We start from the raw sequence: 22,512 nt of genomic DNA, 5'->3' as shown, positions 1-22,512 counted from the left end.
GGCGATCCAGAACCCCAGCGACGAGGCGTTACAGGAGGCGGCGTGGGCGGCCGTGGTCCACCTGGTGGGGAAACTCAAGAAGTTTTACCAGTTCTCCCAGAGATTAGGTATGTCTGAGGCCTAATTTCAGGATCACTTTAGCCTTTTTAAGACAACAATGAATAGAGATGACATGGACAGCTGGGGACCTGATCCTTGGTCCAGCGCACCGACCCTGAGACGAGTGGTACGGCCCCTGTCCTGTGCTTCAGGTTAAATATGTAGCCCTACAATACAACACCCACACCTGACTGAGCCTAGTGATGTGCGTCCTTCAGAGCTTTGGTACACAATGCAAAAGGTCAGATAAACGCCTGTGCCAGAGGTTGACTACCTCCAGCTTCTCTAGAGGTTACATGTAAGAGACACACCCCTCTCGTGACCTTAGCCCCTCTGCATGCTAGATCACATCGGCGATATCGACTGCTGAGCTGCAGGAAATGAACACGCATCGCTCACGCACACACTCCCAGCCCACACAAACAAATATGCAGCGCAAACCCCCATAGCTTTGCATTCATTAACATGATGCTTGCTTGCGTTGCACTCCGACCAGACCTGATACTCCCCTCCTCCCAGAGGTGAGGACTCCTCATTATCATGGAGAGAGAGAGAGCGAAGAGAGGGGGGGGGGATGCTAGCCTAGTGCTGCCTGCCTGTGACCCCGAGGGAGAGAGGAGCAGCTCGCCCCCTTCCTTTTGCCGACCTTAACCCCTTAATCTAGTGGCGTGCCGGCTGAGACTGCAGTCTCTGGGGGTATCAGGGTGCTGGTTGGAGGAGGTGTGCGCGGGTGACGTTAGCTTTCAAGGTCTGCGTTATCAAAATGCAGACCCTCCAACAACAAAAAAATCTGTTTTTAATAGATTTCACCTGCGTTCTAATTAGACAAACCGACATTTAAATACATGGCTCTACTCAGTGTTCTAGAATGCAGGAAAATACACGTCAGTTCAAGAGGGCGCTTGTACTTGACAGTGTTGATGAAATACGAACGCCATACTGTCGGTGCACTGAAAAAATGGCGCGTTTGCGACATGCATCTGATTTTAATTCATTCTGAATAAGATTTATTTGATTCATTTCATGTTCTCCATTGTAACCAAAATGAACAAATAATCTAACTCTGGTTCAAACTTTAGCAAACAAACTAGTCTGAAATTAGCCACAGAAACGTTCCCTACATGAAATGAGACCACTTAGCCTATCTTACCACCTCAGCTCCCTCCCTCTGTTGCTCTCTACGGTAAAAATGGTCGTGCCCTAGAAAGTAAAAATGTCGACACCGGTGCCCCCATTTTTTATTTTTAAATTGTCATTAGTTTCTCTAGGTGATCACTGCCTGTGCAGTAGCGTTTCTTCATCAGAATTCAGTTCGCGAGCTGAGCGGGCACTGTGAACACTTCGGAAAATCTTCAATGAGAGATCCCGCCACACACACACCCTCCCCGCAGGCAGGCAGAGAGCGAGAGTGTGGTTTGGAAAGGTCAAGTATACCTGCATTTTCAGAATGCAGCAAAAATAGAAAACCGTGAAAAATTCTGGTGTGTGTTATGTAATGAAGTAGGTCATCTCCCCGCTCCACCGCTCTGACTCTGGGGGGGCCACCTTCTCCGCCGACTGACTCACAGACAGACAGACTGACTCACAGACAGACAGACTGACTCACAGACAGACAGACTGACTCACAGACAGACAGACTGACTCACAGACAGACAGACAGACTGACTCACAGACAGACAGACAGACTGACTCACAGACAGACAGACAGACTGACTCACAGACAGACAGACAGACTGACTCACAGACAGACAGACAGACTGACTCACAGACAGACAGACAGACTGACTCACAGACAGACAGACAGACTGACTCACAGACAGACAGACAGACTGACTCACAGACAGACAGACAGACTGACTCACAGACAGACAGACAGACTGACTCACAGACAGACAGACAGACTGACTCACAGACAGACAGACAGACTGACTCACAGACAGACAGACAGACTGACTCACAGACAGACAGACAGACAGACTGACTCACAGACAGACAGACTGACTCACAGACAGACAGACTGACTCACAGACAGACAGACAGACTGACTCACAGACAGACACACAGACTGACTCACAGACAGACAGACTGACAGACTGACTCACAGACAGACAGACTGACTCACAGACAGACACACAGACTGACTCACAGACAGACAGACAGACAGACTGACTCACAGACAGACAGACTGACTCACAGACAGACAGACAGACTGACTCACAGACAGACAGACTGACTCACAGACAGACAGACAGACTGACTCACAGACAGACAGACTGACAGACTGACTCACAGACAGACAGACTGACAGACTGACTCACAGACTGACAGACTGACTCACAGACAGACAGACTGACTCACAGACAGAGAGGATGACCGCTGGCTGAGAGATTACTTTATCAGACGTCTCTGTGTTATTACTCCATTTTCTGGGGGCGTATTTCCCCAACATGACATTACCTTTGAAACAACCTTCCACAATACCATCGCTGTCACTCGTCATTCCTGCCTAATCATTTTTAGTAGCGCATCACGTTTATTCCTCATTTTAAATGTGATGCTTCCACCAATGGGCGTCTTCAGGACAGGAGCCCGTTGACCGCAGGGTTGGAGTAAATTCCCGCCGCCCTCTGATCCTCCCACCCATTTCCTCTCCCAAAGTGAACCGAGCTCCGCAGCAGCGCCCGCCTAGTCTATGTGCCCGCATTCCGCTCGCCTGCTCTTCCGTGACCTAATGGGATCAGACGTCCTTCCCCTCCTCCCCCTCCAGCAGTGATAGTGCCTCGATTCAGATACTAGGCCTAAACCCATCTCAACTTCTGTTTTGACTGGAGGGAGGAGGGGGGGGGGGCGGCGGCATCACCAAGGCCATTTTTAAATCAGCCCCCTCCTCGCTGCTGCAGCAGAAGCAATACACTGGCGGAAGCAGATGGGGATCATCACAGAATAGCCAAGGTGCTTAATTTACTGGACTGCTCTGACTGCACTGCCAGCTTGCATTCCGCCTCTGAAAAACCTCCCTCTGCGGATCACTGTCTCTGTTAAGTGAGCATCGTGGCCAAAGGTCTCCATTTGTTTTCGTCCTGGGTTATGGCGGTGTGCGTGTCTGTATATACCTTGTGCTGTACTGAAAGTGGTGACAATCGAGTTGAGAGTAAATAGATGCTCAGCGTAATGATTGTGTGCGTCTATGCGGAAGTTAGCGTTATTGTGCAACCAGATTAGTGTGTGTGTGTGGTTTGGTTTTTCAGGGTTATGTCATTATTGTAAATCTAGTCATCTTAGTGAGTCTAGACTGAGTCCTTCTTCAGTCTCTGACTGCAACCACATTTTCCCTCATGGACGGTTTTGTCATTGTTTATTTATGGCGAACATCTTAGTGCTTCTGTTGGCTATCTTGAGACATGGAAATGCAGGCAAATCATTTGTGTATCGATTGCGTTAGGTCGTCGGGAAGTGCACAGTTTGCCTGGATACTGGTGGAGATTTAAATAATCTTGTATTTGTCCCATGCTTCCTAAACAACAGGTGCGGACACAGTGAAATGCTTAGTTATGGGCCCTTCCCATCAATACAGAGAGAAAGGAAATAGAGGGATATAATAGATACACAACGAGCAATGATAACTTGGCTACTAGTATGGAGTCTGTGTGCAGGGGTACGAGGTCATATGGTTAGGAATAAAGTGACGAGGTAACGGGATGAATAATAAACACTGGCAGCAGCGTATGTGATGAGTCAAAAAAGGTTAGTGTCAACAGGGTCAATCCAGATAGCCAATGCCGCTTGCTTCATTGTACAGCTTGTATGTTACTACAGAACTGTGTGGTTTACCCAAATAAAGCCATGTGATGTCTTTGTGTTTTACCTACTGTCTGAACAATGGCGGTAAGCCTGGATGAAGAGCCCCCCCCCCTTGTTACAATGAGATAATTAGGCTCATGTCTCATCTCTATCGGATTAGGAGAGCTTCCCACCCTCACCCCTAGAGACAGCTCTTCCCTAGACACCTCTCCCCTCCTCAACCCCCACATTGTGCCCAGGGCCCTATGCCAATCACCGCTCAATCGCATGTCCCTGTTTTGTACAGCTAGCCCCCCCATCAGGGCAATTGTATTTGGCACACATTTGTGTCATAATGTACATGCCGATTTGTTAAGTTAAATATATGCCTAATAAACATATCTTTCGATCCACAATTGTATATTTCCTCCCTCTCTCCTCATCTGACACCCTCTCCTTGTCGCTGTCTTAACAAAGGCAGGAAATTCTAGTTGGCATACACTTTGATTTCATGATGTTCTTCATGATTGTTATGTTTATCAGGCAGATATTTAAACTAATTCTACACGCAACAGTCTCTAACACCCTCTCCTCGTCCGCGCGCTACAGAGGCGGCGCTGCACAGCCTGCTGGGACCCCTGACCAGCGAGACTTACGACGACCCCACTCAGCACCTGGAGCGGGACCAGGCGCTGGCCAAGCAGTTCGCCGAGATCCTGCACTTCACGCTGCGCTTCGACGAGCTCAAAGTACGTCCCGTCACATCCCTGGCCTCCATTTTTTTTACAAAATTTTACCCAGAGTCCCCAGCGTTCTCATTTCATTCATCGCTTGTTGTTGACCTAAGCTATAGCTGTTGTTGGTTGTACATGTTCACCTATTCCTTTTGGTAGCAAGCTAGCTAGCGCTGTCATTAGCATAACAAGGTGTTAATACCCTGTTAATTAGGTGTTAGCGCTGTACATGATTAAGCCTCAGCCCCTGAACATATAATAAGTATTTAATTGGTACGTTAGGATCGTTTCCTGGGAGTGCTGTAATACTATAGTCTTCTACACTGCTGGAATGAATGAATTAATGAAGGAATGAACAATGATGTTGTGGATAGGGATGACTAATGGGATAGTGTAGTTGGCTGGGGCTCTTTGGTTGCATCCCAAATGGCACCCTATGCAGTGCACTACTTTTGACTAGGGTTCATAGGGCTCTGGTCAAAAGTAGTGCTCTACTGTATGTAGGGAATGGGGTTCCATTTGGGAAGCACCCCTTATTTGGGCACCAGTCTTCAACACATAGAAACATGGTTTATTGTTGATCCCAGGGAGAAAAAAACACAGATTGCTTGTTTGTCTGAGTCGCAGACGATACTACAATAAAACTCGCAAAGGCCTCTTTAGGCACCCTGTTTCCACACACACTACTCAAACCAGCACCCTGACACCCCCAGGCAGTCCGCCGAGACGCCCCAATTAGCCTGCCCAGTCTCCCCATACCCTGCATAGGGTCTAAAAGCGTGAAGGTAGGGGGGTGCAAGGTGCCATGCCAGGCACCATTCATCAATCTTTCACTCCCTTTACCCCGACCACAGGCATTGACCTAGTTCGAACACTCACCCACCCGGCCTTTTTTTTTTTGGAAAGCCACTCATTGGTGAAATGGGGCTGTCTGGCCCTGGCACTAGCCACTAGCGCTGACCGTCTAGCTGTAGCTAAGTGGACATAGACTTGGTACCAGTCCATTATGGTGGAGTTACTATACTGCTCGTGCCGGCCAGGCGTTAAGACACTGCAGGGCTAATAATGTGCTGCTAGGGGTAATTAGGGAGGCGTCTTCCTGCATTGGAGGAGAAGGAGGTTGACGGGCCGGACGGGTCCCACTGATTGACCAGTGGCTTATTGAAGGTCAGCTATGCTCAAGGCAAGGTCTAGTGATCCTCTTTGTGGAAGGAAGGCAGAAGGCGGTAAACTTTCAGGATTTCGAAATTCAACGGAGGGATGAACAGGTTTTTGGGGACCGATTTTTGTTTGTCAAAATGTATTTGCGGGCCAGAAAAAGGGCACTTTTCCCCCCAAAAATACATAGGTCCATTATTTTAACATACTTTACTTTCTCAAATAAAAAAATGGAATCAAATCCGATCAAGTTTTATTAGTCCCGCTTCGTAAACAACAGGTGTAGACTAACAGTGAAATGCTTCCTTACGGATCCTTTTCCAACAAAGCAGAGATGAGAGAAAAAATATTACATTAAAATAGAAATGGTGACACAAGGAATAAATACACAGTGAATAACTAACGAGTAGTAAGAACATGGCTATATATCCAGTTTTATCTACTGTATATTCCAGCTACTGTTTACTTTTTTAAAAACTTTTACTTTTTTTTTTACTCATAAAAATAAGCCCCCATCCCCATTTTTATTTTATTTGTACATGTTTTTTTTACTCAAACCTCCCACGGGCTGAATTGAATGGGCTCGCTGGCTGAAATATGAGCCGTAGTTTGCCCACCCCTGCTCTAACCTGTACTGTCTGTATACCGTGTACTATGAGAGCATCTCCAGCCTCTCGTCCTCAATGTTGTTGATGCTTCTGTCACGATGCCAGACGCACTGAGCCACTGCTAAAGGGAGCTAACAAGGACTTCATTTATGGACAAGTGAAAAATAAATGCGTTCTAGTTTAAAGGACTGGTGAGGAAATATCCAGCGGTATGAAATCCGCTTCAGTAAATAAATGGAAGATTTTAATCCTATCAATGTCCTTTTCGTTCCATCTCCGCCCCCAGCTGTGCATCTGCCTCGTTTGCTAAAACATCCTGTCATGACGATGGTGCATTTGATCCAGAGAGCTGAATGTCTGCTGCCGCAGGCCATGTGTTCTACCTTCGGACACACGGGCAGGAGGGCGCGCACACACGCACATGCGCCAAGCCCTGTTTGTAATGTTCACGTTAATCCTTGTGTTGCAGATGACTAACCCTGCCATCCAGAATGACTTCAGCTATTACAGGAGAACGTTGAGCCGCATGCGGATCAACAATACACCGGTGAGCTGACGTCTATAATCTATGGGGCTGAAGGGCTCCCGTTTGGTGGTCTACACCATAGACCCTCTGGGATACGCTGGTGTTAAGGGACCCCCCCCCCAGACACACCCTGTGCCCTACTCCTCTTCCCTTCCTCTTCATCAAGCTCAGCAGGGGGCCAAGTGTTCGTCCTGCTCTACAGGGGCCCATTAACATTACAGGCTATATAGGGGCATTAAGGGCTGTATGAGAACTATTTCATCATTAGATCTCGCACTTAGTTTGTCATAAATACATTTAAAGGCAGTACAAGTTAAGTGTGTTAACTCTAACCCCCCCCCCCCACCAGTAATTTTATGGGAAAAATGACATTTATTGGAGCACCTCAGGGCTCAGTATTATGTTTCCTGATATTTTAATCGATTTGGAATGCAGTATTGTTCAGATGAGAATTTTCTTGCGATTTAGCATGACAGGTGTCCAAAGGACAATCCAGACTCCTTTCTCCACCCAGCCATGCTTCAAAAAGACTGACGGTATACCTTTTTCAGTGACACCAGAGAAAAGTCTGAATTTTTCAATAGCTCTTTTAGTGTATAAAATGACCAGAATTCACTCTTGTTCTCGAGACACACGTCTGTGTCTGGCCTGCAGAAGCTTTATTTCCTGTACGACAAATGCCATTACGCAAATGGCCCCCGGACGGTCCGACTGTTAAGACCTGTCACTGCTAGAGCCCGTCTCCGATGGCACCATTTTCCCTTGATACGGGCACTACCCATAGGGCTTTGGTCCAAAGTAGTGCACTATGTAGGGAATATGATGCTATTTGGGACGCAGCCCCCATCTCTAGCTAGCCACTGAAAATTCCCTCCAGCTCAGCAGTACAAAGGAGCATTACTTTGCACTCAGCATTCAAGCACTGACTACTGGAATCACTGAGACATTTTATACAAAGACACGAGACGTATCTGTTCTGGCGGAAAATACATTTGTTCTTATTCAAACGTGATCATTTTTTTATGTGACACGTCTTGACGTTCTGGGGGATTATTCATTCCACATTAGAAAATAAAGGCAGTCTTTAAGGCAGGAAAAGCATCTCCTTGCCATTTCTGAACATTTTTCTCAACCAGCAACTTCTGGCTCAATAATATCCACGCTAAACGGTGGCTTTTTGTTTGTTCAGGCAGAGGGGGAGAATGAAGTCAACAACGAGATGGCCAACCGGATATCTCTGTTCTACGCCGACGCCACGCCTATGTTGAAGACATTAAGCGACAGCACGACAAAGTTTGTCTCAGAGGTGAGATGTTTCACAGCTTCCTTACCTGGCAACCTTGACATTTGACACTTTTTAATCGAAGTGACCAATGCAACAATGCCGTTTACAGAATAAAAAAAACATCCCCTTTCTCTTTCTGTTTGCTCAGAATAAGAACTTACCCATCGAGAACACGACCGACTGCCTAAGCACAATGGCGAGCGTGTGCAAAGTCATGTTGGAAACGCCGTAAGTGATCCCCGTCCTCACTAAATCAAGATCATGTCAGTGTCATAAACTGCAGATGATCTGGGCCCATATTCTTAAAGCGTCTCAGAGTAGGAGTGCTGATCTGGGATCAGTTTAGCCTTTTAGATCATAAGGAATATAGTTATGTGGGCAGTTATGTGTCTGTGTTTCCAGGGAGTACCGAAGCCGCTTCACCAGTGAGGAGACTGTCTCATTCTGCCTGCGCGTCATGGTGGGCGTCATCATCCTGTACGACTACGTGCATCCTGTCGGAGCCTTCTCCAAGTCCTCCAAAATCGATGTGAGTGCAGGGAGGAGCTATGTTCCTGCATGCTCCCAGTCCCAGAGGATTGGACACGCGGGCATGCGCACACACACACACACACACACACACACACACACACACACAAACACTGATTCATCTTACATGGCGTTTTCTGCTTCCTAGATGAAAGGGTGCATCAAGGTCCTCCGAGATCAACCGCCCAACAGCGTAGAAGGCCTTTTAAACGCTCTCAGGTAAGGCCCAGCGTTTCTGTAGCATCAACGACTCTTTTCGTTAACAGAAGATGTTTGACTGAATATCATTGCAACCTTTTCCCTCTCACACTTCAACAGACAGTCAGTCGCATGCTTACTGTGAAATAAAATGCAGCCATATTTGGCCACTTTTCCGTCATTATTATTTAGTAGGGATTCAAATCGATATGTGTTTAGTGTTTTGATTTAAATGTCGAATCCCACAGTTTTAGATTTATAGAAGGTCAGAGAGGATTACGTTTCTTTGAGCCCTGGCCCCCTACTCTTTTCTCAAATCTAAGTGGCTGACACCTGCATCTGTTTGCAGCTGACATGGTCATTTCCGTGGCAACCGCGCTCACATCTGCATATCACACCATCAGGGCCTTCGGGCACACTCAGTCGCCCTCCTCCAGTCGTGTGAGGTCACTCCAAGGCCTCCTGCCTCCAGCCCTCTTTTCTCTCTCTCGCTCTCTCTCTCTGTTTGTATGGGATTGCACCTCCGTCTATGAGGGGAGAACGCCAGACTAGGAAATCAAATATCAGAGCTAACAACTGTCGACAAGGCTTTCTCACACTCTTGACACCCTTTCCGGTAGAGCAGTCGTGTTACGTTCACAGATCCTGGAACTGATCCCTCTGTCTCTTCATCCGTCTTGTCTGCTCTGTCGATTCATCTGTCCCTTGCAGGTACACAACCAAGCATTTGAATGATGAATCGACCAACAAGACCATCAAGAGCATGCTGCAGTAGGACTGAAACTCTGGTACAACCACTCGCCTCACACCCGGTTCAGGAGACATCGACTCTCTCTCTCTCACCAACGACGTCGGTGCACAGAATGTTTTTTTTCTTGTTTTCTTTTAAATGGAGTAAGAGCTGCATCTCCGCCCCTTTTTATAACGCAAAATGCTACTGCCATTATGTACGTCTTTTCTGTGCCAAAAAGATGTTGCTGAGATTTAAATGTTTTCCATAAAGGCCATACAACAAGATGGCAGCTATGGAAGCATTGTGGGTTCAGTTTTATTTTTTATTTTTTTTAATAGTTTTTGTTTCCCTGTGTAAGGGATGGGAGTGCTTTGACTTGAAAATTTAAAAAAGAGATATATAGAGAAATATATTATTTTTGTTTGATTTATTATTTAATATTACATCTTTCTGCATGACGAAATTACGTCTTTTCCAACTATTTAAAAAAAAAAAACGTATGGTTCAAGTTTAATTTGTCTGCTTAATTGTATGTTTTAATGTTTTGTTCTCTGAATGGTACTCGTCAGAATTGACATTATTGAAAAGATAGTACTGATAATGTTTTATCTTTTTTTTTATTTTATAGGTTTTGATTTGTTGTTTGTCATTTTTCATAGTTGTATTTTTTATTTTTAAATTTCAAACTGTGATGTGTGCAAATCAATTTAAAAATTGGGAGTCTGTACTGTTGTTAACAGTATGTTGCCGCTGGAAAAAATAAACAGAGAACTTGTTTTCTACAAATTACTCTCTCTACTTGCCTCTGCAACTCTTCTAGAAAACACCATGTCGTCAAACTTAGGTAGTGAGAACATTTCAACAACCAATTTCTAGTTTAGATTGGCAATTAAATCCATTACAGGAGGTTTGACTTGCTAAAAAGAAAAGAATAACATTCATTAGTGAGTCAGTATGGAGTTTCCATTTTAATGGAACTGCAATGAACAGCTAAGACAGCAGATAAGTGAGTCACGCTATATCTGCCTCCACCAGTTAAGTATTATCTACACGCTACACATGGGAGGCAGCGCCAGAAGGGGTCATCTAAGGCAGGGTTTCCCAAACTTGGTCCTACAACCCACCCCCGGGTGCATGTAACATTTTTTGCCCCCCCCCCCCCCAGGACCGAGTTTGGGAAACCCTGGTCTAAGGCACGGGTGGGCAACTCCATTCCTCAGTGGCTGCAGTGCCATTCTCTAAATGATTTAGACCAGGGTTTTAAGAGAAATAATTCTGATTTAGGATCAGTTTTGCCTTTTCGATCGCAATGAATAAGAATACATGAATATGGGGGACCTGATCCTAGATCAGCACTCCTACTTTGAAACGGTGTGGGGGCGTCTTAACAAAGTTACTGCACAAACATCGCTAATTCTGGTTTGAATGAGTCTGGCTCCAAGATCAAGGAACAATTTTTTATATTTGATTTTTAAAACATCAGCGAAGTAGCGACTTGAGGCTTAAATGTTAAAATTGGACTTCCCTTTAATGACACATTGGTCAACATTGACATATCCAATGCTGTGTGGTCGTAATGGAACACTTCTCTCCTTGAAAAAATGAGCAGGATGTCAAACAAATTCCATGTCTGGCCATTCATTCATTCATTCATAGGAAAGATAATGAGTCACCCTGTTTGACTCATTATCGTTCCCCTTATATAATCTCCTTGTCCAAATGGGTCATTCTAAAAATATCTGGAGAACGATCAGTGTCTCTCCCTCTCCCTGTACAGTGCATTCCAGGGACGTTGCTCACTTCTTTCAAGATCCTCTTTCTACATTTAACGTTTTCCCTCTCGTCCTCTCATTGCTAAACTATGTGAAGACCCGAACAGAAGAAACACTGAAATTCTTCCAAACTGGCTTTTCTATGACATTGCCAGAGAGAGAGAGAGAGAGAGAGCGAGTAAGCGTGCGTGAGAGAGGGGGCTAGTCCTTGGGTGTGTACTGCGGTATTATCTGCAGTATGTTCGAGAAACATTCAGGGTCAGAGAGAGCGAGAGAGGAGAAGAGCATGTTGATGGGTGTGTCCCTTAACTCTGCAGCATCACTGCGCTGGCGGGGGGGGGGAGGGAGTTAGAGCAGGCTGGCGTTGGGTGGGGTCTTACATGCTTTGGAAGTCCTTGAAGGAAGGACAAAATTGAAAGGAGAGAAAAGGTCTAGGATGTGTAGTGAAAATGGAATGCGTAGCCTTTGCCCGGCCCTGCAGCTGTATCAAAGCACCACAGTTCAGATGCTAAGTGTATGACACGCTCGTCGGGCGTGGAACAATCTGCCTTAGAATAGCACTCCGTCACCCTGACAACCTCCCAGCGTGTCGCAGCAACTTTCGTCTTCTCCGGCCCCTCTCCCACTGTGACCCACAATGCAGTACCTCTCCGCTCTCCTCTCCTCTCTCATCAGTTATCACGAGGCTCCCACGGAGCTAAAGGAGGAACACAGCGATATCTGCATGAAAGCACCCTTTCTCAGTGGGAAACTGGTCAGATCGAGATCTAATGGCCTAGTACGGTTGTTTTTTGGTTTGTTGCGCATCAGCCACGACCAATAAGCCGCGCTTCTTTCGAGGATTCCACGATTATTGAATTGACAGGATGTTACATTACAAAATGCTAATTTCCTGTAATTTAGATTATTGTTAGCCCGTACTGTACAATGTTATTCCCTGGTGTTTTCATGGAACAGACAATAATATTGAAGATAATGACCATCAGGGCCTCCTGCCAAGCTGAGGGAACAGAACGGAACATACTTACCGTGGCAGACACACAGGGAGACAGACAAGTCATCATAGCCTTCCTTTGGATGAGGACTCTAGAGGTATACTGAATTAGAATGGCAGTCACACCCCACAGCCTTTATAGATTTCTTTCACATGACCCCCCCATCACTCATTGGGGGGTTTGGGAGCCTGTCACCATGCGGTTTGCATTGTCACAGCTCTCTGAGAAAGGATTGGGATACAGTTATTGTGGTGGACTATATTTCAAGGTGACTGATATGGCTTCCCTAACAGCCAGTGAAAGGGCAGACCGAGGTCAGTCTAGGGTTTGAAACGCCACATTTCTGTCTGATTTTCTGATCGTGCATGACGCCTCAAGATAGACGGATGACAGTTTGACCTGGGAACTAGATGATGGAGAATGTTTTATGGTACACACAGAGTGTATATCATGCCATTGATGGTGGTGGCTTATCCTTCTCTGAAAGTGCTTCAATGGGTTTGATCACTTTCTATCACTTTGGTATTGAATCAGGGCAGGTTATTATTATAGTAAATGTATAGTACTGTTGTTATTACTAATGGGAAACCTGTTGGAAATGCTGACCTTGAGGGTGAAGGTCTCTATAGTCATCAGTTCCTCTGGCGTGCTTAACGGTCCACCATCTCTTGCTAGAATACTGTGTTTAGTACAGTGTATTCTCAGATCAGATGAGGGCCATAATGGTGACACAAAACCCTGGTAAACCACAAGCTGCAACTGTCTGCTACCCACTTTCACAAGATGTAGTAGCGTGTGACCTTTCAGTGCAGTGTGACCACCAAAAGTAATGCACTATCTAGGGAATAGGGTGCCATTTGGGACACAACCTCTGACACGAATGAGCGTTTGCGAATTAGCTGTAAGTGTGTCCTGTCAAGGTTGTCAAATCGAGTAATGAGAAGTTACAAGACTGTGTTTCTGGTGGGACTAATCAATGAAGAGTTGATTTGGGCCCTCACCAGCCTCCTTAATACCCAAATTACAGGGTTTATTAACAGAGTCACGCTTTTCAGGCAGGACGTCAGGGTCAACTAACGCTGCCCAGTCCTCTCCTCCCTCGCTATGCTAAACAACGTCAAGACTGTTTCACATGGGATGTGGTTTCGAGGGGCCTCCGTCAGTTATTTCAACAGGGTGTGAGAGATAGTATACAATTAATTCCACAAGTGTTTGTAAGCGATGTTCCCTCTATGCTGCGTGTGCGTGGGCGCGCGGTAGTCCCGAGACTGCAGCGCTGCTCCTTGGACTGTCACGCAGACGAAATATCAACCGACAGAGAGAAAGCACGGGATTGAACTTCACTCGACTGTCTAGAGCAGTGGTCGATCTCCAAGACATTCCTTGTCGATTGCCAAACATTTCTGTAAAAAAAAAACAACGATAAAGCCTTGTGTTCCTATTTGTTTTTATTTGTCTCGTGCTGTTGGCGGTAGGTGCATCCGATTCAGTGCCCTGAGCACCGGGTAGGCGAACTGTTGTCATTTTGAATCATTTCATGTGTCTGAAGGTACAAACTCTGCCTTCCCGGCGGGCCCGGAGAGCAAATCAAGTGCAGTATAGGCTACCGCTGGCCAATCGGATTGCTCAGATTACCGTGTCTGCAGTAATGTAGCAGGCATAAAATAAATCTACTGCAAAATTGATACTGTGAGATTTCTAAAAGTTTACAACCATGACTAGAGAGACTGTCAACAGCAAAGAGCTGCTGTTTTTGTGAGTGAGTTCATGTTTAAGTTCTTACGCAGCACTGTCAACACTTTGTATTCAACACTTAAATACACTGCTCAAAAAAATAAAGGGAACACTTAAACAACACAATGTAACTCCAAGTCAATCACACTTCTGTGAAATCAAACTGTCCACTTAGGAAGCAACACTGATTGACAATACATTCCACATGCTGTTGTGCAAATGGAATAGACAACAGGTGGAAATTATAGGCAATTAGCAAGACACCCCCAATAAAGGAGTGGTTCTGCAGGTGGGGACCACAGACCACTTCTCAGTTCCTATGCTTCCTGGCTGATGTTTTGGTCACTTTTGAATGCTGGTGGTGCTTTCACTCTAGTGGTAGCATGAGACGGAGTCTACAACCCACACAAGTGGCTCAGGTAGTGCAGCTCATCCAGGATGGCACATCAATGCGAGCTGTGGCAAGAAGGTTTGCTGTGTCTGTCAGCGTAGTGTCCAGAGCATGGAGGCGCTACAAGGAGACAGGCCAGTACATCAGGAGACGTGGAGGAGGCCGTAGGAGGGCAACAACCCAGCAGCAGGACCGCTACCTCCGCCTTTGTGCAAGGAGGAGCAGGCCTGCAAAATGACCTCCAGCAGGCCACAAATGTGCATGTGTCTGCTCAAACGGTCAGAAACAGACTCCATGAGGGTGGTATGAGGGTCCGACGTCCACAGGTGGGGGTTGTGCTTACAGCCCAACACCGTGCAGAACGTTTGGCATTTGCCAGAGAACACCAAGATTGGCAAATTCGCCACTGGCGCCCTGTGCTCTTCACAGATGAAAGCAGGTTCACACTGAGCACATGACAGACGTGACAGAGTCTGGAGACGCCGTGGAGAACGTTCTGCTGCCTGCAGCATCCTCCAGCATGACCGGTTTGGCGGTGGGTCAGTCATGGTGTGGGGTGGCATTTCTTTGGGGGGCCGCACAGCCCTCCATGTGCTCGCCAGAGGTAGCCTGACTGCCATTAGGTACCGAGATGAGATCCTCAGACCCCTTGTGAGACCATATGCTGTTGCGGTTGGCCCTGGGTTCCTCCTAATGCAAGACAATGCTAGACCTCATGTGGCTGGAGTGTGTCAGCAGTTCCTGCAAAAGGCATTGATGCTATGGACTGGCCCGCCCATTCCCCAGACCTGAATCCAATTGAGCACATCTGGGACATCATGTCTCGCTCCATCCACCAATGCCACGTTGCACCACAGACTGTCCAGGAGTTGGCGGATGCTTTAGTCCAGGTTTGGGAGGAGATCCCTCAGGAGACCATCTGCCACCTCATCAGGAGCATGCCCAGGCGTTGTAGGGAGGTCATACAGGCACGTGGAGGCCACACACTACTGAGCCTCATTTTGACTTGTTTTAAGGACATTACATCAAAGTTGGATCAGCCTGTAGTGTGGTTTTCCACTTTAATTTTGAGTGTGACTCCAAATCCAGACCTCCATGGGTTGATAAATTGGATTTCCATTGATTATTTTTCTGTGATTTTGTTGTCAGCACATTCAACTATGTAAAGAAAAAAGTATTTAATAAGATTATTTCTTTCATTCAGATCTAGGATGTGTTGTTTAAGTGTTCTCTTTATTTTTTTGAGCAGTATTTTTCCACTCAGCGCTACAACAAGCACAGCAGCAGTAATGCATGCGGAAAGTGTATCTGAAGGCTTGCTTTGTTGTTATTTTTAGCGGCTTGGGTCTTTTTTAATATCGATTAATATTTCACTTTCTCTGGTCATAGGAGTAACAACATGAACTTGTGCATGAGCCAGAAATAATGCAGTGCGACTTGAGTTTCGCCATCAGCTGGAAGACAGCGTCCCTTCTCGGTCAGTGTCAGTGAAGGAAAGGGAGAGCAGAGTGATGTTGATCAGCGGACCCTCAGTCGGCTGAGACTGACCATCAAGTACAGGCACCATCAGCCCAGTAAAATATAAATAAAAAGCTAATTATTTAAATGTATGCTCACTCAGCTGTGCCTCACAAGTATTACAACAACAGATCTATTACCGCTGTGATCATATACATTTGGGCTCCTGAGTGCCGCAGCGGTCTAAGGCAATGCATCTTAGTGCTAGAGGTGTCATTACAGACCCTGGTTTGATTCCAAGCTGTATCATAACCGGCCGTGATTGCGAGTCACATAGGGCGGCCCCCAATTGGCCCAGGGTCATCCGGGTTAGGGTTTGGCCAGGGTAGGCTGTCATTGTAAATAAGAATTTGTTCTTAACTGACTTGCCTAGTTAAATAAAGGTAATATATATTTATATAGCCTACCTCAATTTTTTTTATGTAATAAAAAAAAACGTCCAGAACAACAAAAGCCAATATGCGGTGATAATGTATTGGGCCTATAGCTTACTGCACAAACCTTATTGCTACAGTACTGTTTTTAATTGATTAATGTTGCATAGGCTTACATTTTTTAAGTAATGTAAAAAAAAAATCTGAGCGTTAGATCTTAGCTTGCATTTTGACTCAGAAAGTGATCTTGACTCAGAAAAGGTTGGTGACCACTATTCTAGTGGTTTTCCCTTTTAACACTGTCAACGTTTCCCTTTACTGTGGCAATTGTGATCGAATCAATGCAATATTAGCCACTTTCAGTGGAACATACCGAAAGAAAATGAACTATGCAAGAGATTTTGTTGTAGACAGAATGCATCGGAGTAGGATTCTATTGCATTGACAGGCATGACTCAGGCACATACTCTACACAGACCAATGCTAGTAACTAATCAGAGCTGCAGTAAGCCTATATGCAAATAGACCATTGCCATATTTGGATATGTGCCAATTACTTTAAACTGGACTATGTTTACAGCATGAGCGGTCGTGAGTAGATGCACTTGTTTTGAGATGAAAGCGAGAGCTGCATGTAGCCACGTGTGCACATTTTGTTAATATCCTTTGCTAGTTAGTGAGTTATTAGCCCAGTTATAGATAATTTGTTGTCAGCAATAGGGGAGTAATTGCTTCCTACAAGAGCACAAAACATGTACATTTCTCTACATCTTTGAAAAGCGATTCAGGTAAATAACTTTTTTTGTCTTAAAGGGGCAGTGTTGTATTTTGAGACGGGCTTGTATAAGGTACATAGCCAATAGGCAGAAGAGGGCATAATTTGTCTGATTCTCTGTAATAATGGTATGGGAATAATAAGTGGTTTCTTGTATCAAACTATATATTTTCAGTCACCTCCTTGTCCAGAAGGACAAGTGGATAATCAGGTTAATGTTAAGCCCTACATATGTTTTTTCAAAAGTCTCATAGAATGTAGGCCTACATTGAACACCACACATTGGCTGCTACTGTCGGCTGAATGATAGAACAGCTATTTCCATGTTAGACTGTTATGGGATGCATTTTCTCCATTGTTTTTGATGGTAGGTCACTCTGGTAAGCCTACATTATGATCAAATAGCCACAGTAGCCTACATGGCCACTGTTAAAACTGTAACTTAAAGCAGGTACAGCCTCAGTGCTCACTGTTCACAGTAAACGCACGCTGGAAGTTGCACAGAATTTTCACAAAGTTTAAGTTTGCAATAAAACATTTTTTTTTAGGGAACGTTGTTTTTCTAAGGACACTGAATATTATACATTTTTTTATGAAAATACTTTCCATTTCTGACTCACAGTTCAAGTACTGTACAAGTTAAAATCAAATGAATACTCTGAATAGTAGGGAACTCCCCCTCTGCATTTCATGCAGTGCTTTATCAGATTCTAAAGTGGTTCCAACGATCACTTCATTTTCCAATATCTGACACTGACAGTGTGATTTCTACCATAATAATAACGTGATAAACTGAGGCATAACTGTCAGTTATTTCTCTGTAGTGTGTATCTTCATTTCAGTGAAAACCCAGCAGCAAAAAAAAAAACAGTTCTCTTCATCCATAAACCACAATCTCCTAACACATTGCTCATCTGTTTCTCTAGGGAGATGGGTACACTTTTCTAAGAAAGACAACGGTTAACCTCCAAGACCACTCTGCACTACACACACACACACACACACACACACACACACACACACACACACACACACACACACACACACACACACACACACACACACACACATACACATTGAAGAGCATGTCGTATGCCTGCAAAACCATAGATGGTGTAATCGTGGTCCGTCAAAGCAGATCGTGCCACTTGCTTAGGTTCAGACATCTATGAATTCTCTGGAACTTTAAGCAGAAGGAAAACATTACAACACAGTGTTGAGAGGTGGAACGCCTTCCACCCGTTTCTCTAAAACAGTTCAGTGAATAATACATTATAATGTTGCAATTATTCAAATGTGAATAATAACTGTGTTAATATGAATAGTATCAGTGCAGTATACTGAGCTGGGTTGAGCTGAGGTTAGTGTTCAAAAGGGCAGGTTAGCGTTTTTCGTCTTGAATTCTGTTCTGGTCAGCTCTGCAGAGTGGTCACCAGTTGGCACAGCCACAAAGTCATAAAATCAGATTTTAAACCTAACCTGAACCCTAACCTGAACCACACTGCTAACCCTAATGCCCAACCCTTTTTTTCATACGTTTTTACAATATAGCCTATTTTGACTTTGCAGCTGACCTATGTAAGGGGAAAACGCTCAGTTCTGCGTCCAGGACAAGGCTCATGACAATACACGTCAACCTGCTTCAAAAGTAGTGGACTATAAAATAATAGGGTGGCAGTTGTGACACAACCACTGTAATTGACCTTTCTCCCAGTAGATTGTGTTGAATTAGTACTCCTGTGACATCGTCCACATGTATTGACATTCAGTAGGAGAATGATATGTGACCTTGCCATAATCAGATAAAATGCAGACTAAATGCACTAAACACGGGAGTCAAATCCCACTGGGCACAGACGTCTATTCCACCTTGGTTCAAAGTCCTATCATTGAAATGACGCGGAAACAACGTTGATTCAACCAGTGTGTGCCCAGTGGGATGTCCTGCAGCTGTGAAAGTACAAAGATTACTGCTGTCGGCAAGAAGAAGTGAGTGATGTGTTGATCCACATTTCAACGATGTGTCCGAAGCGTTCAGAATATCAGATATGCTACAATCAACGTTCATGAAGAATAGCTTGTTGAGGGTAGAAACCATAGAGATCAGTGGAGGCCAGTGGAAGGAGCTATAGGAGGATAGGCTCATTGTAATGGCTGGAATGGTATTAATGGGACGGAGCCTCCACTGATAGAGATCCTACAATTAATTCAATATGTATTTCTATGATAGAAAGGGTATCCTGGGATTTGGACTGACGTTGTGAGTCCCCTAACAACCTCATATAACCTCACAGCAGCTGTTAACACTTATGAAAAGGACCAACAGCAGTATGTCAGGTCATGTACTGTACAGTAGCTCATATTCTAATACGGAGTCTAATATTGCCATTTGCCATTTGGGATGTACAGTGAGGGAAAAAAGTATTTGATCCCCTGCTGATTTTGTACATTTTCCCACTGACAAAGAAATGATCAGTCTATGATTTTAATGATAGGTTTATTTGAACAGTGAGAGACAGAATAACAACAAAAAAATCCAGAAAAAAGCATGTCAAAAATGTTATAAATTGATTTGCATTTTAATGAGGGAAATAAGTATATGACCCCCTCTCAATCAGAAAGAGTTCTGGCTCCCAGGTGTCTTTTATACAGGTAACGAGCTGAGATTAGGAGCACACTCTTAAAGGGAGTGCTCCTAATCTCAGTTTGTTACCTGTATAAAAGACACCTGTCCACAGAAGCAATCAATCAATCAGATTCCAAACTCTCCACCATGGCCAAGACCAAAGAGCTCTCCAAGGATGTCAGGGACAAGATTGTAGACCTACACAAGGCTGGAATGGGCTACAAGACCATCGCCAAGCAGCTTGGCGAGAAGGTGACAACAGTTTATTCACAAATGTAAGAAACACAAAAGAACTGTCAATCTCTCTCGGCCTGGGGCTCCATGCAAGATCTCACCTCGTGGAGTTGCAATGATCATGATAACGGTGAGGAATCAGCCCAGAACTACACGGGAGGATCTTGTCAATGATCTCAAGGCAGCTGGGACCATAGTCACCAAGAAAACAATTGGTAACACACTACGCCGTGAAGGACTGAAATCCTGCAGCACCCGCAAGGTCCCCCTGCTCAAGAAAGCACATATACATGCCCGTCCAAAGTTTGCCAATGAACATCTGAATGATTCAGAGGACAACTGGGTGAAAGTGTTGTGGTCAGATGAGACCAAAATGGAGCTCTTTGGCATCAACTCAACTCGCCGTGTTTGGAGGAGGAGGAATGCTGCCTATGACCCCAGGACACCATCCCCACCGTCAAACATGGAGGTGGAAACACTATGCTTTGGGGGTGTTTTTCTGCTAAGGGGACAGGACAACTTCACCGCATCAAAGGGACGATGGGCGGGGCCATGTACTGTCAAATCTTGGGTGAGAACCTCCTTCCCTCAGCCAGGGCATTGAAAATGGGTCGTGGATGGGTAATCCAGCATGACAATGACCCAAAACACACGGCCAAGGCAACAAAGGAGTGGCTCAAGAAGAAGCACATTAAGGTCCTGGAGTGGCCTAGCCAGTCTCCAGACCTTAATCCCATAGAAAATCTGTGGAGGGAGCTGAAGGTTCGAGTTGCCAAAGGTCAGCCTCGAAACCTTAATGACTTGGAGAAGATCTGCAAAGAGGAGTGGGACAAAATCCCTCCTGAGATGTGTGCAAACTTGGTGGCCAACTACAAGAAACGTCTGACCTCTGTGATTGCCAACAAGGGTTTTGCCACCAAGTACTAAGTCATGTTTTGCAGAGGGGTCAGATACTTATTTCCCTCATTAAAATGCAAATCAATTTATAACGTTTTTGACATGCGTTTTTCTGGATTTTTTTGTTATTCTGTCTCTCACTGTTCAAATAAACCTACCATTAAAATGATAGACTGATCATTTCTTTGTCAGTGGGCAAACGTACAAAATCAGCAGGGATCAAATACTTTTTTCCCCTCACTGTACGTACCCCTAATTTAATCACTTAACCAGGACACCCGGACCCTGAGCCAGAGTAGAATGTGGGCTGCTGGTTTTCTACAATCTGGCCCAGCCAGACGCTTCCCTTCATCAGTGACTGTGCTCTGAATCAGACCAGGGGAGAGCTATCAGTAGCCAGACACTCACTAATGCCCATAGATTAGATAATGGCAGACATGCTCAATTTCAAAACCTACACAGTACTAGATCTTTTTTTCCAAATCTCCAAAATAGAGGAGATTAATTATTTTCATAATCATACAGTTTTAGCCAGTTAGAATGTTTTTTTTTCTCTCCAGTTTTCAGTATGTTAGGCTTAACACATAATACGGTCTTTAGAATCGCTCTCATGCTATCACAGCCCATGTCCTTCCTCTAGCAGTTTTACTGCCAACTACCTTAACTGGGCTCTGGTTAAAAGCAGTGCACTCATTAGGGAATTGGCTGCCATTTGGGACACAGTCCTGGTCTGTTACAGCAGCAAAACCAACTTCCTCAGAGTGTTGTTCAGAAGGAGAGGCGACCGTTTACTGTCAGTCTGGAAAGCATAAATCATAGTGAGACCCCTGATGACTGTGCAACTGTGGTTGAGATCTCCAAAATGGAGGTTAGTCCTCATCTTCCCAGTACTGAGTCATGTCCGATGGAACATCCGAATGAGAAGTCTGGGTGTGTGAAATCTTCCAGGGTGGGCTCTCTCCCAGCCAATGAGATGATTTTTCAGCTTGGCCTTCCGTTTCAGTAGCGGTCCTGGTAGGACCTGTGGTACTGTTACAGTTTTTGTGAAAGATGGCTATAAAACAGGGAAGTCCTAGCTACCACAAAGGGGAAGTGTGAGAATGATATTTTTGCCATTCAAAAAGATGGAGAAAAATATGTTACAATATACAGTACTGTGCCTTCATCCAGCACATTGTGCCACCACAAGCAAAGTAAGCTATTCAGTTGAAGTCGGAGGTCATTAGGTTGAAGTCATTAAAACTTATTTTTCAACCACTCCACAAATTTCTTGTTAACAAACTATAGTTTTGGCAAGTTGGTTAGGACATCTACTTTGTGCATGACACAAGTCATTTTTCCAACAATTGTTTACAGACAGATTATTTCACTCAATTCACTGTATCACAATTCCAGTGGGTCAGAAGTTTACATACACTAAGTTGACTGTGCCTTTAAACAGCTTGGAAAATTCCAGAAAATTATATCGTGCTTTAGAAGCTTCTGATAGGCTAATTGACATAATTTGAGTCAATTGGAGGCCTACCTTCAAACTCAGTGCCTCTTTG

The 22,512-nt window shown here is 44.9% G+C and overlaps 1 protein-coding gene across 4 annotated transcripts in view; it reads left to right on the top strand.

Moving 5' to 3' along the window:
- Nucleotides 1-10,435, top strand: part of LOC106590167 (CYFIP-related Rac1 interactor B) — a 38,383-nt gene extending 27,948 nt beyond the window's left edge. For 3 of the 4 annotated variants that reach the window (XM_014180837.2, XM_014180838.2, XM_014180839.2), the window contains exons 5-12: nucleotides 2-107; nucleotides 4,489-4,628; nucleotides 6,849-6,926; nucleotides 8,095-8,211; nucleotides 8,339-8,418; nucleotides 8,593-8,719; nucleotides 8,867-8,937; nucleotides 9,628-10,435. In XM_014180837.2, coding sequence (XP_014036312.1) covers nucleotides 2-107; nucleotides 4,489-4,628; nucleotides 6,849-6,926; nucleotides 8,095-8,211; nucleotides 8,339-8,418; nucleotides 8,593-8,719; nucleotides 8,867-8,937; nucleotides 9,628-9,691 — 783 coding nt within the window. In that variant the 3' untranslated portion in view covers nucleotides 9,692-10,435. The remainder of the gene's footprint in view (nucleotide 1; nucleotides 108-4,488; nucleotides 4,629-6,848; nucleotides 6,927-8,094; nucleotides 8,212-8,338; nucleotides 8,419-8,592; nucleotides 8,720-8,866; nucleotides 8,938-9,627) is intronic. The other variant, XM_045710799.1, reaches the window with a different exon arrangement.
- The last annotated feature ends 12,077 nt before the right edge of the window (nucleotides 10,436-22,512 follow it).

This window comes from Salmo salar, chromosome ssa29 (assembly GCF_905237065.1).
Source record: "Salmo salar chromosome ssa29, Ssal_v3.1, whole genome shotgun sequence".
NCBI classification, from domain to species: Eukaryota; Metazoa; Chordata; class Actinopteri; order Salmoniformes; family Salmonidae; genus Salmo; species Salmo salar.
The sequence above is the reverse complement of the archived record's forward strand: the minus strand, read 5'-3'. Positions and strand labels throughout refer to the sequence as shown.